Source organism: Otolemur garnettii, unplaced genomic scaffold (genome assembly GCF_000181295.1).
Source record: "Otolemur garnettii isolate 467f Iridium unplaced genomic scaffold, OtoGar3 scaffold00028, whole genome shotgun sequence".
Taxonomy (NCBI): domain Eukaryota; kingdom Metazoa; phylum Chordata; class Mammalia; order Primates; family Galagidae; genus Otolemur; species Otolemur garnettii.
In genome coordinates this window covers 16,346,341-16,362,060 of record NW_003852423.1, presented here as the reverse complement: position 1 = coordinate 16,362,060, position 15,720 = coordinate 16,346,341, and the positions used below count along the sequence as shown (strand labels likewise).

The window sequence follows — 15,720 nt, the reverse complement described above, 5'->3', positions numbered from 1 at the left end:
GAGGGGCTGCCAGGAGTGCCTAAGAGTGGACGTAGAATAGCTGTTGGAAGTTTAACCACAAACATCTACCATGATTTAGCAGTGTATTGAGAATGAGTGTAATGTTTTTTGCTATTGTTGCTTGTTTTTTTTCTTTAAAAGATATACCTCTTGCCACCTCTCAGGTGACAATATACAGGATGTCACTTCATTTCCTGAGGTGATGGTTGACTCAGGCTTTTGTCATCCTCCATTGCCTTGATTTCATGCCCATGGACAGAGCAGCCAGGCCTGGGGCCCTTAGACCCACCATGGCTGTGCACCCCACCCACAGAGCTATGCACCCTACCTGCAGGATTGTTTACTCCACCCACAGGGTTGTGCACCCCACCCGCAGAGCTGTGCACCCCACCCCCAGGGCTGCACACATCCTGCTTGGGACTTTCCCACAGTGCAATCTCCATTTCCCAAGCAAATGAAATGGATTTTCCTCACATATCACACATCAGTGCTCCATGACTAATGTGCTTTTTTTCTACTTATTCTTTTGCAATTGTCAGCCATGGATCTTTTCTGCCTCTACCTTTATGTTACAGAGATAAAAATGATAGGAGAACGAGAAATCAATTAGGAGCAAGAAAATAAGCACAGCTAAAGGAAAGCAATTATACGAAAGCTAATAACCTCCTCGGCGACAATTAGACAGTTACAGCAACTGAATTTTGAAACAACAGGAGTTGTTTTGACCCAGAAAAACAACGTATTGCCTTTGCTGTCAGTCACTATGGTTTCAAGCTCTGGGAGCCTGATTTAGTTGATGACGGAATAGCGACATCTTTATTCATGTGCAGCCCTCAAGAGAGTCTGCCGCAGACAATACAGCTCCTTCCTCTCTCTTTCTTTCTCTCCCTTTCTTTCTTCCTCCCCCCTTCTTTCTCTCCTTCTCTTTCCTCTCATGTATATTTATGGAGGTGCTACCATATGCCAAAAGTTGATCTAGACACAATATAGCCAGGCATTTCTACATTAAGGGCATATGGACGTCCATGTGTATGTGTGTGTGTGTGTGTGTGAGAGAGAGAGAGAGAGAGATGATATAAATGACATATTTGTTCTGAGATGGGTGCAGTTTGTCAGTCAGGCCTCCATTGTCCACTGACATTTGCAAAGTGTCTATTAAGTGGAGGTTGGCACTTGTGAGTCCCTGCACTCATGAGATACAGCCACACAAGCAGGCAATTATATTACCATGAAATCTTAATGCCAACATGGATAAAGTGAGGTTGGTGGTAGGGAGGGAAGCCCCCAGGCACCTCTTGGCCCAGGCTTGGCAAGGACAGCTCCACTGTGGAGCTGGTTCAGAAATGCGATATAAAGGTTGTCAGCTAATTTTCCAGAAGCAAGGCAGGGTGAGCTCAGAAGAGTGCTCAGGCAGGAGGAATGACGCTTACAGGGGCACAGAGGTGAGAGGAACATGAGTGTTCTGCAAACGACAAATGGTTTATTGCCCGGCTGGGGCTGTTGGTGCAAAAAGAGGGTGACAGTGGCTCCCCCTGGCATCACCAGGGAGTCTTTGAAAAAGACAAGTCATCTTGTCCTAGCAGGTATTAATGCATGCAAAGCTGTGATAAGTAAAAACATATGGTATTCTTGCAGAAAAGCCACTTGTCTGGTTATTTGTCCTTTTTATCCTTTTCTTTATTATGTCAATGGCTAAGGAGTAAAAACAAAATAAAGCCATCTTCAATATGAAGAGGCCACTGGCAAATTAGGGAAATATTTGCAATATATTAAAAAAAGACATAGGTTATTGTTGCATAAACAACATCTCTAAAGATAGAGAACAAAGAAAATTACTACCTCCAGACAACAAAAATGGTAAAAAAGTATAAGTATTTAAAAAATAGTAATAAACATATAAAATACGTTTAATCTCATTTGTAATGAAGGAAATACAAATGAAAACAAGAATATGTTTTTTTTTTTTTTTTTTTTTTGCCAGTTTTTTTTTTTTTTTTTTTTTGCCAGAGCCAGGTTTGAACCTGCCACCTCCGGTATAGGGGGCCGGCACCCTACTTGTTTGAGCCACAGGTGCCACCAAGGATATGGGTTTTTTTTTTCTTTTTGCCTATCAAATTGGTAAAGACATATACACACATACAGCATGTGTCTCCTTTGTCCGCCTGAGCTTGGCATGAAGAGTTTAACTTTACCCTAAAGAGGCCTAAGCCACAGAATTGAGTCGGGGGTAACTAAAAGGAAAAAAGGAAGGGAGGGGGGACAGAGAGAGGAAGCGAGGAAAAGAGTTAACCCTCAGCTCTGAGGGAGATGACATCGTGGCAACTCAACCAGGAAGTAGCTGGAAAACAAATCTCTCACAAAATCCCAGCAGGGCTGGTATTGGTTTGAGAAGGGAGCTGTAGCTGCAGGAGGTGGAGAACGCCGTGTCCCCCAGAGAAGTTCTTCCTTCATTGGCGGGGGGCACAGGCACTTTCCCTGCCCATGGAAGAGAGAAGGGGGCTTTGCCGCGTCTTGTCAAGCAGGGAACAGTTCAGAGCAGCGCAGGGATGCCACTGAGCTTCCATGGCTCCCCCATGGGCAGAAGCAGAAAGCAAAGAGCAGGCCTCACAGAGGACAGGGCTGGGGAGAACTGCGGGAAATCTGCTTTTGAAATCATTTCCTTTCAGTCCTGAATACACTGTTTTGCCTTTTCAAGGACACTGTAAAAAACTACCCACAGGTGAGCCTGTAGGCAAATTGGAGGAGAAGTCCTGGTGGAAAAAGCAGCTTAATTAATGGGAGGAATTTCAGGCCTGAGGCACCGTGAGCAGTGTGTTCTGCTCCATGGCGTGGGGGCTGTGACTGGAGCTGATGGAAAGTCAATCAAGAGTGAAGCAAGATATTAGAATCAGGAAAGGCGTAATAACTAGGATCTACAGAAAATTCAGATTAATCAACAGGAAAAAGAGCTAACAATCCCAAATATCACTGGGCAAGAGACATGAATAGATCCTTCTCTAAAGAAGACAGAAGAATGGGTAACAAACATATGAAAAAAGTTTCATCATCCCTAATCATCAGAGAAATGCAAATAAACCACTCTGAGATATCGCCTAACCCCAGTAAGACTAGCCCACATCACAAAGTCCCAAAGCAGCAGATGCTGGTGTGGATGTGGAGAGAGGGGAACACTTTTACACCGTTGGTGGGACTACAAATGAATATGGCCTTTTTGGAAAGAAGTATGGAAAATCCTCAAGGAACTCAAAGTAGATCTCCCACTTGACCCCACAGTCCCACTACTAAGCATCTACCCAGTAGAAAAAAAGTCATTTTGTCATAAGGACATTTGCACTAGATTATTTATCACAGCTGAATTTACAATCACCACGACACAGAAACAGCCTAAATGTCCATCTACCCAGGAACGGATTAACAAATTGTGGTACATGCACACCGTGGAATATTATTCAGCCATAAAAAGATGGTGACTTTGCATCTTTTGTAATATTCCGGATGGAGTTGAAACACATTCTTCTTAGTAACGTATCAGAATAATGGAAAAGCAATTATCCAATGTGCTCGATACTACTATGAAGCCAGTCTGCCCGCATAGGAGGTGCAGGCCCATGTCGAAGAAAAACTCATTTCAATTCAAGTCTTGGGGAGGGGTAAGGAAGTAGGGGGAGAAGGTTGGGGTGCTCTCACTGAATGGGCACAGGGTAGGGGTGTTGAGCATACCTTTTGTGTGTGGGACATAACCACAAAAGGGAGTCTACCTAACAAAATCAAATATTTTGACCTGGTTGTTTGTATCCTCACGTTAACCTGAAATAAATTAACTTTTCAAAAAAAAAAAACAAAAGCAAGAACAGGTGATGCCATTGAGACCGATGCTTCCATTGCCTGTGATGGCCTGAGCTGCTTCCTTCCACATTCGTCTCCCTTCCCACATTATTGCAACTAACCTTTGATTATAACCTTCTTCAGACTTTTTCCCAAGCTTCGCTTGGTGAAGAGGAGGGCAGTAAGTTGAAATAAAATGCATGTGTTAATTCATCCATCCCCAGAGATGGCCAGATGCTGGTTTGGATATTGGGGTCACTCTGCTCCTGCCTGGCTCAGCCTCTGAGGGGGGAATAAGTCACTTAGCTTCTTTTAGCTCTAAGTTTATTCTTACAAAAAATTCGAAGTCTGGACCACACGATCACATGATGGATAAGATTTCTCCCCCCGTTAGTATATGATGAAGAAGAGATGAGAAATGAGCAGGGAAAGGTGACTCCCATGTCAGACAACACTCAAAAAGCTATCGACTGGCTTAAATAATTAAGGAAATGCTGATTAAAACTAAGGGTTACTTTTTGAACCTCTCAAGGTAGTAAAGATTTAATAAAGAAATGCTACGGCCTTCTGTTGGATCAGGGGAAGAAGAAACAAGAGCCTTTGTCTGGCCTTAGCTAGAATGCACCTTTTCTAAAGGGGAGTTTGTGAATACACATAAAAGTCTTAAAATAAGCCTCATCTTTGTTCTAGCAATTCCATCAGAATGAGTTATGAGGAAATAATCAGAGATTCATGCGCAATTTTAAGAACAGAGATTTTTTATCACAGCCTTATTTATATAATCAAAAACTAAAGGCTGAACTTCTTTGCTTGTGACATATGAGAGACCATGATAAGCTCAAGACAACTCGAGAGAGGCAGGATCAGTGTGGCCCAGGAGAATACACCAGGTCTTCCTGTGAATCTCCCACCCCACCCACACATGCAGAGCCCCTGTTCCAGAGGGTGACCCCGCCTCATGGCCAATGAGAAATACTTTGCTCAGGAGACTGTGCTCACCTCTAATGAAAGATCCTCTGAGGCTCACCGCCAGCTGCAGGACCCAAGGACATCCTATGGCTTGGCTTCCAAGGCCCTTTACAAGTGAGCCTCTCCCACCACTGGAAGGAAGCTCAGTGCCAATTGGCACTGCTGACCTGTCCACACACCATCCTCACATTCTGTCTGACCTCTGGTCATCACGGAGGCTGCTTCCTTCTCTTCCTTACCTGAATCCTTACCTTCCTACCTGAATCCTTCTCTCCTTCAGGGCTAGCTCCCGGGAAGTGATCTTGCCACAGCCTGACCCCACTGGGTACTCAATCCTATCATGTTAGTGAATACTGAGTTTTCTGTTTAGTTTGTTTCAAGTACATCTAACTCTTCATTTATAAGATCCCTGAAATTTGCATTTTTCCTTGTACTTGAAAGGCTGCATGGTAGAGGAGAAAGAATAGAGTATGAAATCAGACAAATCTGAATTTCAACCCCAGTGATGTTGGGTAAATATTTAACCTCTTTATGTTTGAACTTCATTGTTCATAAAAATGGGGACAACAGTAGCCATTTCACAGGGTTGTACTGAGGCTAACAGGATAACTGTTAGCTACTTAGCACAATGCTGGCTCTATAGCACCTACTCAGGAAGTGTTAGCTCCCTTCTCCTTATTCTGTTTTGAAGGAGGTTGGCTTGTTAGCTAAAATCTCCTGCTCTGGCCAGTTCCCCCAAGGGCATGAGGAATACCCAGTGACCTAGAGGGGAGGGGAGCAGCCCTGGCTAAGCAGGATAGTCTGTTGTGCGTCTGGCCCATGGCCTCTTACCTGATGATTGTCAAAGGGATGAAGTACACCAAGAAGGCCACGATGGTCATGTAAGGGGTCCAGTAGGAGTCGTCAGGCCAGAGGGCCCAGCACTGCACTTCACCGTTGGAGAGTGTCCTTTTCCCAAATATGATCAGAGTGGGAATGGAGAACAGGAAGGAGAGGATCCAGGCAATTATGATGAGCACTTTAGCTTGCTTTTCTGCTCAGAGAATAGAGAGGGATGTATGGTTATGTGGCAACATCTTTGGGGAGCACAGTAGAGTCTAGTGAAGAGAAGATCACAGCGGCAGAGCCACGCTGGACCTCTCAGAGGCTTCCAGAGCCTCCTGTTCCTCCCGTGTAAACGAGACTGATGGTACCTGTGATGGGGCTGCTGAAACCTGTAGGGCTGATGGTATAGAGAGGTATATAGAGGTATAGAGAGGCTCGAACAGAAGCCAGCACACTGCCTGGCATAAGGTTGGGGCTCCCCAATTTCTGCTCCCCTTCCTGTTCCCTGACTTGAGATGTTGCTGCATCCGTGCCTACAGTAGTAGGGAGCTCAGGGTGTACCACATGCATTTAGCTGCACAAATGCTGAGCTGTGTCCACCAAAATGCAGTCCATTTTTCTGGTTACAAAGCAGTAATCTGGTTATTAGTCCATGTGACATCCTTCCATTTTACCTAGCACTACAAAGCACTGGGACAGTCTTGGAGAGGTATTTGCCAAATGGGATGGAGACTTCTATTCTTTGTGGGAACGTGGATGGCATTGTGGGGCAGACCAGGAACCCTGGAGAGTAGGGCTTATTCAAACCAAGTCCTAAAGCCTGACAGCTATAACCCTACACACTGGATGTGGCCTCTTTCAGTTGTAATATTCTGACCTGGGCCAAATCACTTAGTCTCAACTCAGTTTTTCCCCTTTAAAATGGATCAAAAGTACCTAGTCTGACCACCTCAGCAGGTCATGGGGCTAGGCCTGAGAGAGACGATTAACATGTGTAAACGTGCTTTTAAAAAACACCAGTTTGTGAAGTGATGCTTTCCGTTGAGCTGTTGTGGAAGCTCTGCTTCTAACTCCCTCACCTGGTAGGCACACCGTCTGTGCCAACTGGGCCTGGGGGCCTTCTCCTTTCATCCTGGCTCCCCAACTTTCCAATTGGAAAGCAGATATGTGTCTTTGGGTGGGGTTGGAATATAGAGTCATGTGGTATTCTAGCATGGTATGTAGGCTGTGGCCAGGGAGCTAAAAGAACCAGGAAAAATTCTAGAAGAACCGAGGTTACTACTAAAATTTTGAATACTAAATATTTGAGAAAATAATATCTAGGGTTCTCTTCTTGCTGAGTTACACACAGTGGAAGGAGATAGGGAACATATTTAGAAAAAGTTGTTACTGGCCCATTAAAGAAACAGGATCCTGGGATAGAATTATAGTAACTAGTTGGCAGATCCTGCCCTGCACCCTTACACACACCCAGTCATCCCGTGAGGGTGGTGGTTCCCGTGCGCTGGTTTGAAAACTCAGGCCAGCTCCCTTAATAACCGTGCTAACTCATAGGTGATTTAAAATTCCTATGGTCATTTTAGGTGGTAAACATTGCATCAATTTAGTAGTTCATATAAAAATTGGTAAAATCCTAGATAACAATAAAGACTCAAAATTCCCAATATGATTTCAAATTAAATCTTTCTCCCCCAGATGGGTCTGCTTTGGATAAGAACCTGGAGTCTGCGAAGGGAGACCAGCTCTCCTGCTTTCTCTTCCCATTTGGTGCTCCTAACCCTTCCCCAGGTTGTTAACCATTTCTGGCCCTCTCTGGAGTTGGGAGCAGGGAACAAGGAGGGGAAAGGGGACAGTAGAGTCCCTCCTTGACTGATACTGTCATGAGACCATGTTGCGCTCTCTGTGATGGGCTGCTGTCCAAAGCTGATGCCTGGCCTTTGAGGAACTTTCCTGGGTTCTCTGGAATCTCTCCTGTGGGGTCTCAGGATTGCCACTTGCTTGACTAGGGTGGTGTCCTTTCATTCCTTCCTGGTCACTTCGGCGCTTCTCTGACAGAAATGTCTAGAACAGAGACTTTTTTTTTTTTTTAAACATAGCTCCTTGCAAACTTCTCAATACAGGTTCTACATCAGCCCCCTGGGCTGGGACCATGGGTCATCAGCCACTCTCTTTTTAGCTTTCTCAGGTGTGAGTTCTTCCTTGGTCTGCAGTGCCCCCCAAATACAGAGAACATGTCAAGCTCTGTGAGTCACCTTTGTGAGCTCCTCTCACTAGACTTGGGGAGAGCGAGAATCTGAGTGGTCATGTGGTTGGATGGTTTGTCTATGCAGATGTCAAAGTCTGCAGGATGAGGACAGTATGGAGGGTGAGAGAGAGACTGAGAATAGTGTCAACATTTTCACTGGAGGAGGGCTGTGGGCATAGGTACACAGGCTGGCCTTGTAGAAGGTGGTCTAGATTGACAGCATGAACACCAGAGGAACAGAGTGGCACACACACGTGATGACAGAGTGACATGGTCCAGAAGTGGTCCACAAAGGTAGGAAAACGTCTCCACCATCACTAGGTCATGAGGTACCCAAGGAAGAAGGCTAAGGAGCTCCCTTGTGAGAGATCAAGAGGCAGGAGGTGGAGGGAAATTTTCCATGAAAATTTGGTGACCGGAGGAACTGGTGCCTGATGGAATAGAAAAATATCTGGGGTGGAGGGGAGCAGTGAGAGTTCGGGCCAGGAAAGAAGCAGGGATTATGACAGCAGCAAATGTAGCTGGAGGGGTTTTCTTCTTGATGCCAAGATTGTGAAGCCTGATATGTTTCCATGGACCTTTGTGACACTAACAATTGCCTCTGTTTTGTCTTTCACTGGTTATAATTCAAATATTAGCTGCTCCTTTCTGTCCTGGGACCTAGACTTTAGGGGTAACTTGCGACTGCTGGGCCCCATACAGGTTCTATTTAATGGACTAGTATGCATTCACTTTTAAGAAGGATGGACATGAAAAAACCAGATTAAAAGAATATAAAATGATGCTTTAGGAGCATGAAAATGTTTCCTTTACATTCCCAGCAGGGTACAAGCTTGGGGTTATTTTTCCCATGTTGGTGCCGGGCTATGTAGGGAACACCCCACTGTCTTAGGCTTTTAGGCGGCTACCACAGCAGAAAGACTGCTGGCCTGCCAGCCAGCTGGGCCCACTTGCCATGCAGAGTGACCAGGGCTGAAGGATCTGGACTGAACAGGTGCAATTCAGGTTTGAGTGTTAGGTGGGCTGTCTCGTGTTTCTCACCCATAGAAAGTCAGACTCCCTCTTCTGTTTGTTTTTGTCCAATTCTGTACTTCTCTACCTTAGCCTTGCTCCTTTTCATGCAATGCATGAATTAAAAAAAAAAAAACATACAAGTTACACATCATGGCTACAGAAATACTAGCAAATAAAAATAAGCAAAAGGAAGAAAAAAAATCCACAATGGCATCACTCAGAAACAGCCAGTTTAAATTTTGATAGTGCCTTTATAGGTAATACAGGGTGGCCATAAAGTCCGTGTACAATTTAAAATTTAAAATCGCACACAAACTTTATAAAACCGCACATGGACTTTATGGCCGCCCTGTATATGGATTTCACTCTCAAAAATGAGATCATAGTATATATGCTGCCTTGTAACCTCATTTTTCTGAAAATAGGTTAAGAAATCTGCACCGGTGCAAGTAGCATTGACATTTTTTTCAGGTGACAAGAGTCATTCCTCAAATACAATTTTACCTTAAACACGGTAAGGAAACATACAGAAAGCTCCGGGAGCTCAGGTGGAAACTGGGTGACCGTAGCACCACCCAGACCTGCTGGGAACAGTCCGGAAAAATGAGCCCCCTGGAGGCCAGGATGTGAAGTGCAATTTGAAAAGCGCTGATAAATAGTACTTTCCCCTATGGTTACACCAATTTTATCAATAGCAGATCATTACATATTTACATTGTCTCTAATAATTTTTATTATAAATAATAGCTATGTATTTATGTGCCAATCTCCGGTTATTTACTTAGGATGAACTCTTGGAAACAAGTTTATAAGTTTTTGGCAAGTATAAAGTGTTTAAAATTTATAGCTCTCACCGTAAGTGTACAGAGGTGTTTTTTTTTTTTTTTTAAACACTCTCTCAACACCAAGAGGACTTTGCCTTTTAATCTTGTTGTTTGGTTAGTAAAACTTTGTATTCAAATGTTTAATCTTGTAAGTCTTTAATTAGTAGTCAAAATGAGCTTTTCTATGTATCTTCTATTTATTGTGTTTCTTTGAATCTTACTATTGTTCATGCCAATTGCCCATTTCTCAGTTGGCATCTTCTTATTCCTATTCCATAGCTCTTTATAAGAAGGATATTGTTCTTAGCCTGTTATACACAAATATTTTTCTATTTTTAATTTTGCTTTTGAGATTATTTTATGAGTACTTATTATTTATATAAGTAAATTAATTTTTTTTGTGACGTAGTCTCACTCTATCACCTGGGTAGCGTGCTGTGGCATCACAGCTCACAGCAACCTCAACCTCCTGGGCTCAAGTGATCCTCTTAATTCAGCCTCCCAAGTAGCTGGGACTAGAGGCACCAGCCACAACTCTTGGCAAATTTTTCTATTTTTAGTAGAGATGGAATCTTGCTCTTGCTCAGGCTGGTCTCAAACTCCTAAGCTCAACCTGCCATGGCCTCTCAGAGTACTGGGATTACACACGTGAGCCACCATGTCTGGCCAATAACTTAAAATTCTTGATGTAGTAAAAACTATATTTCCTTGATTGTTTCTGCCTTTGGTGGGATTCCTAGAAAGGTTATGACATCACCAATACTATGAAAGTGTCACCTAAATGTTCTTTTACTAATAATCCTTTCATGTTTAACATGTTCACTTTTTCAATCCAACTGGAATTTACTTTGTAATTAACTATAGTATGTAGTGATCTAATATTTTTTAAATGACTAATCAGCTATTCTAACACCATACACTGACTAATTCATTTTTTCCCAACTTGTTTGAAGTTTTCAATGGCCTACATATCTTATTCTGGTTTCAATATCATATTGTTCTAACTATCAAAGTCTTACATCTTCATATCTGATACTGTATCTGTCTCCTCTTACTGATATTTTCCTAATTATTCTCAATCTCATTTTTCCTAAAAAGGCTTAAAATTTTTAACTTCTCTGGAATTGTTGTGTAAGGAAACGACCACTTTAGCAAAAAGCAGTAAAAAATAGACTGCAGCCACTCCTGTTCCTCTCCTCCCCTTGGTTAGTTGCCATTGCCATGTGCCTGTTTCGCTAATTGTCTCCCTCCAGGCTGCCTCCGGCTCTAAGACTCTCCACAGACAGCCTTGCTACCATGCAGAAAATCTCCGTCTCATGCCTTCTCTTGCTAAGTGGCATAAACTCCTAACCCTGCCACTCACAGCTGCCCTCAATTTCAGTGAGCTGAGCACCAAAATGACTCCAGTGTAGGCCATGCCCTGTTCTCACCTGCTGCCCTCACCCAATAAATTGAGGATTTTTAAAATTTCTACAAGGCCACGTAGCTTTCCCAAGGGCAGAATTATAAATGACACTTGGCTTCTGGATTTAATCTGCTCTTTCACATTCTGGGAATTCTTGGAGTTTCTGGTATTTGGATGGCTTCTGCCCTTGGCTCCCGTTCTAGCTACAGGTCTTGCTTATTTTTATGTTTCTTCAATGACATTACTTGGTACTGGGCAGAGAAGGGAGATGGTTAATGTCTGCTTCTAAAGTTTTATCTCTGATTTTCTGAATGCTCTACCTTGAGCCTTTATTAATTTTGTAGTGAGGAATAATTTGTTTTGCATCTTCAAAAGAGCACTATAATATTCACTGCTGCCTTTCTTGTAATTTAGGTCACTGTTCATAATATTACAGAGTGTCTTTCAAAATTAGTCATATTTTCCATGAACAACCAGTTGATATTTTGCCTAATGAAGGTGGTGAAACACGTAATGGACATGTTAGAGTCCCAAGCCCCCACCTCTGGTAAGTTTCCTGGGACTCTCCCACATGCAATTTCCTGTTTTCTCTTCACTTTGATTTCTTCACCTTACAAGAGTCTTGTGCCTGTGTCTTTTTTTCCATCACATACAATCCTTTCTAGGGTCTGCCTGGCACAAACAAATAGATGGATGAACAAGTGTATCACACCTTTGCCTACTTATGCCATGAAAGGTTTCTCCTATTTCCCCTGCCTCATCCCATTCCCTGCCTCCTCTTTGACCATAATAGCTTGACAGTGCCCAGAAAACTTGGTGCGAATTTCACACCTTCACAAAACAACAAATCAAATAGCTGAGAAAAAGCCTAAGAAACAGGTATAAATTCTATTTTTAAAATAATTTCTAAACCATGTTCTTGAAGTATGATTGACCTATAAAGAATACATCAGTTCTAGAGATGTACTGTACATCTCCACTACGTGTATGTGATTGACAATACTGTATTGCATCCTTAAAGCCCTGGCAAGGATGGTAGCTCTTATGCTAACTGCTCTTATCACAAAAGTGAAAAACCAAGACAAAACAAAACAAAGAGGACAGGAGGAAGCGTTTGGAGGTGACGGGTAACTTTACGGCATTGATTGCGATGATGGTTTCATGGGTGTATATATGTCCTAAACCATCAAGTGTCCATGTTAAATTTCTACAGTGAGCCTGTATCTTGTTGATGCACATTACTGTTCTTAGGTCTCCCACCTTCACTTTGACAGGCAGGACATATAGTAGTAGGTGGAGGCACCCAAGTTAGACTCAGACTGTCTGGGTTCAAACCCTGCCCCTGTACTTGCTAGCTGTGTGATCTTGGGCGAATTACTTTAACTCTGAATAGCAATTGCTTTGACTGTAAAGTGCAGGTAATAATAGCAATAGGAGCTATTATGAAGATTAAAGTAATTCATATATACAAAGAACTTAGAATCATGAATGGTACCTAGTATGCAATCAATAAACCTGACACTTCTACTGTAGATAGTAAGCCATTCCTCGATGGAGAGACATCCAGGTTATCATTAAGTTCCTGATCATCTAAGAGGAGCTACAATACACACACGTACACATGCACCATGCAAATGTTTCTCCAGAGTAGGTACCAAGAAGTCATGTCAACGGGGTGCACATGTTGTATTTTAATGAGATGTTAACTTGCCATTCAAAATATCTCTTCCAATTTACACCCCTGTCAATAGGAAATATTACCATAGCTCTCTATCTCCTAGCAGCTCTTTGCAACCTTAATGACATTTATTTTAGATTTCTTCTTGGTCTATGAAATTTGCTATTTTAGGTGCACATTCTGTGGAATGGTCTTTTGGATGCATTATCAATTTTCACAGTTTGGATTTTGTCACATTTTTAATGATATTGATAGCACCTCATCTTTGTCGTCAAGATTTCCTGTTGGGTTGGTTCTTTATCAGATTTCACAGTTGCTTGAGGAATGGTAGTGGGGGGTCCCCAGACACTGGCTTCTTGGTTGCAGGGTGCAGGAAGGCCAGTGTGCTCTGCCTGTGAGTGGAGCAATGGGCAGCTTCTCTCCTGAGTAGGAACCAGTCATCCTTCTAGGGCATTGTTGATTACCAGGGCCCTACTCTATTTCTTCCAACCCAGCACCCCCACTAAGACCCCTACTTGGAAGAGAGACCTCCTGTCTGGAATGGGGGAGTGTGGTAGTAGGAAGAAGACATACTGTGATTTACCCCCATGTTGTCTGTGCTTCAGAACTCTGTCAGTCTCCCAGAGTCCTCTCCTGCTCTGGGCACTTACATGGCCTACTCAGGAAATGCTCTTAAGACTTCTGCACCACTGCAGCATTGCTTGGGGGGTGGGAGGGTGGGCTGTGTGTCAGAGGCTGTGTGGTTTCAGCAAAGTAAATCCAGCAATACACTTTCTTTAAGGACCCTGGGCCATCTGTGGAAACAATCAACATTTTCCTAGGCACCAAGTCTGGCTTTGTTTCTCTCTTTTTGTCTCTCTTTCTTTCTTTTGACAGAGTCTCATTCTGTCACCCAGGCTAGAGTGCATGATCAGAGTTCACTTCAACTTCAAACTCTCAGGCTGAAGTGATCCCCCTGCCTCAGCCTCCCTAGTAGCTAAGATTACAGACTATGCCCACCATTTTTTTTTTTTAATGTTTTGCAGAGACAGGAATTTCTCTGTTTTGCCCAGGTTGATCTCGAAATCCTGATTTTAAACAATCATCCTGCCTCAGCCTCCCAGAGGGCTGGAGTTGTAAGCATGAAACATCACACCCTGCCCCAAGTTTTCTTTCTACATGATTTTGGAAAATCATACCCATGAAGTAGGGAAAGATATAAAGGAAGAGAACAAAGAGGGAAGGAGGGAGAGAGGAAAGAGGGAGAAAGAGAACTATTATGAAGAGTAAAATATAAGTGAGATAATTAGTGAAAACAATCCCACCCTTGCTCATGGGGGACTCCTTACAAAATAACCCCTTACGCCAGCTCACCTCCTTGCGGGAACTTCATGGGGTAGACGATGGCATGGTATCTATCTATGCTGAGGGACACCAGGACGTAGGTAGAGGCATAGAGCAGCACAACCTAAAGACAGAAGAGAAGAGGTACGTGACTGCATAGAGATGGGAGAGCACACAGAGCGGAAAGAGTAACATTTGGTACTATTTAGAAAGCTTGGAATTGAACCAAGGTAGGGATGAGATTTGGGTGAGGGAGGAAAATATCTGTGTCTCCATGCGGGAGGCAAATTTTGACCCTTGGTGCTGGGATTTGCGTTGCTAGCCGCAACGGGTGGAATCCTTCTAGCCCTTTTCTTGGTGACTCATTCATGTGGCTCTTGGAAACTCCATATTTCAGGATCAGTCCTTCTTGACATTTGCATGGTACATTTGTTTGTAATTGACTTTTAAAGCTAAACTAATTTTCTCTGTCACAATTGACATTCCAGAATAATTAGAAACAAAAGTTCATTTGCCTTTTGCCAGTGTGAGTTGTTGAGAGATGATGGAAGGTTCCGGTTTCAGGGAGCCCGTGTGCTGTTTTGGATCATTTATCATCATCAGGGCTGACACCATGAGAGAGCTCCACGTCCACATCCACTTCACCAGCTTCACCCCCTGCATCTGCTCTCTCTCCTTTCCATACTTTCTTTTAATAAATTTAGTCACACCCATTGTTATCTTCTGTGTGGTACTATTATATCTGCATCCTTAGCAGAAAAAGGCTATTGGGATATAAGAAGCTAGTATCTCTTCTAAGAGGAGCATTTTTATAATGTAATTAAATGAAATATCTCTGAAAGGATGCTCCTGCTAAAAAATTTTTGGGATAACTCAGAGCCTCATTTAGTCCAACTACAGCTTTTCTCTGTAACCCTTAGGATTAAGTCCAGAGGGTGCCCAAGAATAACTTGAAGGGCTGAAGTCTAAGGGTGAGTGTTTGATTTTCTCCTTCAAAATCACCTTCATTCTGAATTTGTACCTTTTGGTTCCTTCTGTGGCTCAGACACTAACACCCAAGTATCAGCGGGTCTAATGATCAACACTGTTTTTCTTTGTTATTTTTTTAGAAATCCTCCTCTTGTTAAAAAGGTGATTAATGGAGAAAGAGAAAATAGATGGCTAAGCTTTTTTTTAGTAAGAAAAAAATCAGATAATTATCTCCCTAGAGAAAACTGGCCATTCTGTGTGTCATCCATGAATTCAGAATTATTAAGGCTGGTTACATAGAGTAGAGGAGACGGCATTGAGAAGGATGCCATTGAGACCCTAATGGCAGAGCCTTTTGGGGTGGAAGGTCACGGTGAGAAGGTCAGCAGAAACTGGGACGTCGGCAGTGAGTTGTGAGTAAGGAGCTGACACAGGTCAGAATCTGGAGCGGGAGGAAGACTCACAAAATAGGGTGGCTAGAGGAACAGGCAACATTGATAAAAAGAAACTGACTTTGAGACACAGTCAGAAAGAGTATTTGATTTCAGAGATTAAACATCTTCACAGGGTACAAAATTAAAGGTTAACTAAAAGAAATGCATCTCAAATTATCATGCCTCTTCTCCACAAAGATGCCAGGAAA

General features: G+C 43.0%; 1 protein-coding gene across 2 annotated transcripts in view; it reads right to left on the bottom strand.

The window, feature by feature from the left end:
- Positions 1-15,720, bottom strand: part of NPSR1 (neuropeptide S receptor 1) — a 194,482-nt gene that overhangs the window by 28,079 nt on the left and 150,683 nt on the right. The window contains exons 5-6 of one of the 2 annotated variants that reach the window (XM_003788578.1): positions 14,139-14,232; positions 5,626-5,827 (exon numbers count right to left, since the gene is read on the bottom strand). In XM_003788578.1, the coding sequence (XP_003788626.1) occupies positions 5,626-5,827; positions 14,139-14,232 (296 nt within the window). The remainder of the gene's footprint in view (positions 1-5,625; positions 5,828-14,138; positions 14,233-15,720) is intronic. The other variant, XM_012804358.1, reaches the window with a different exon arrangement.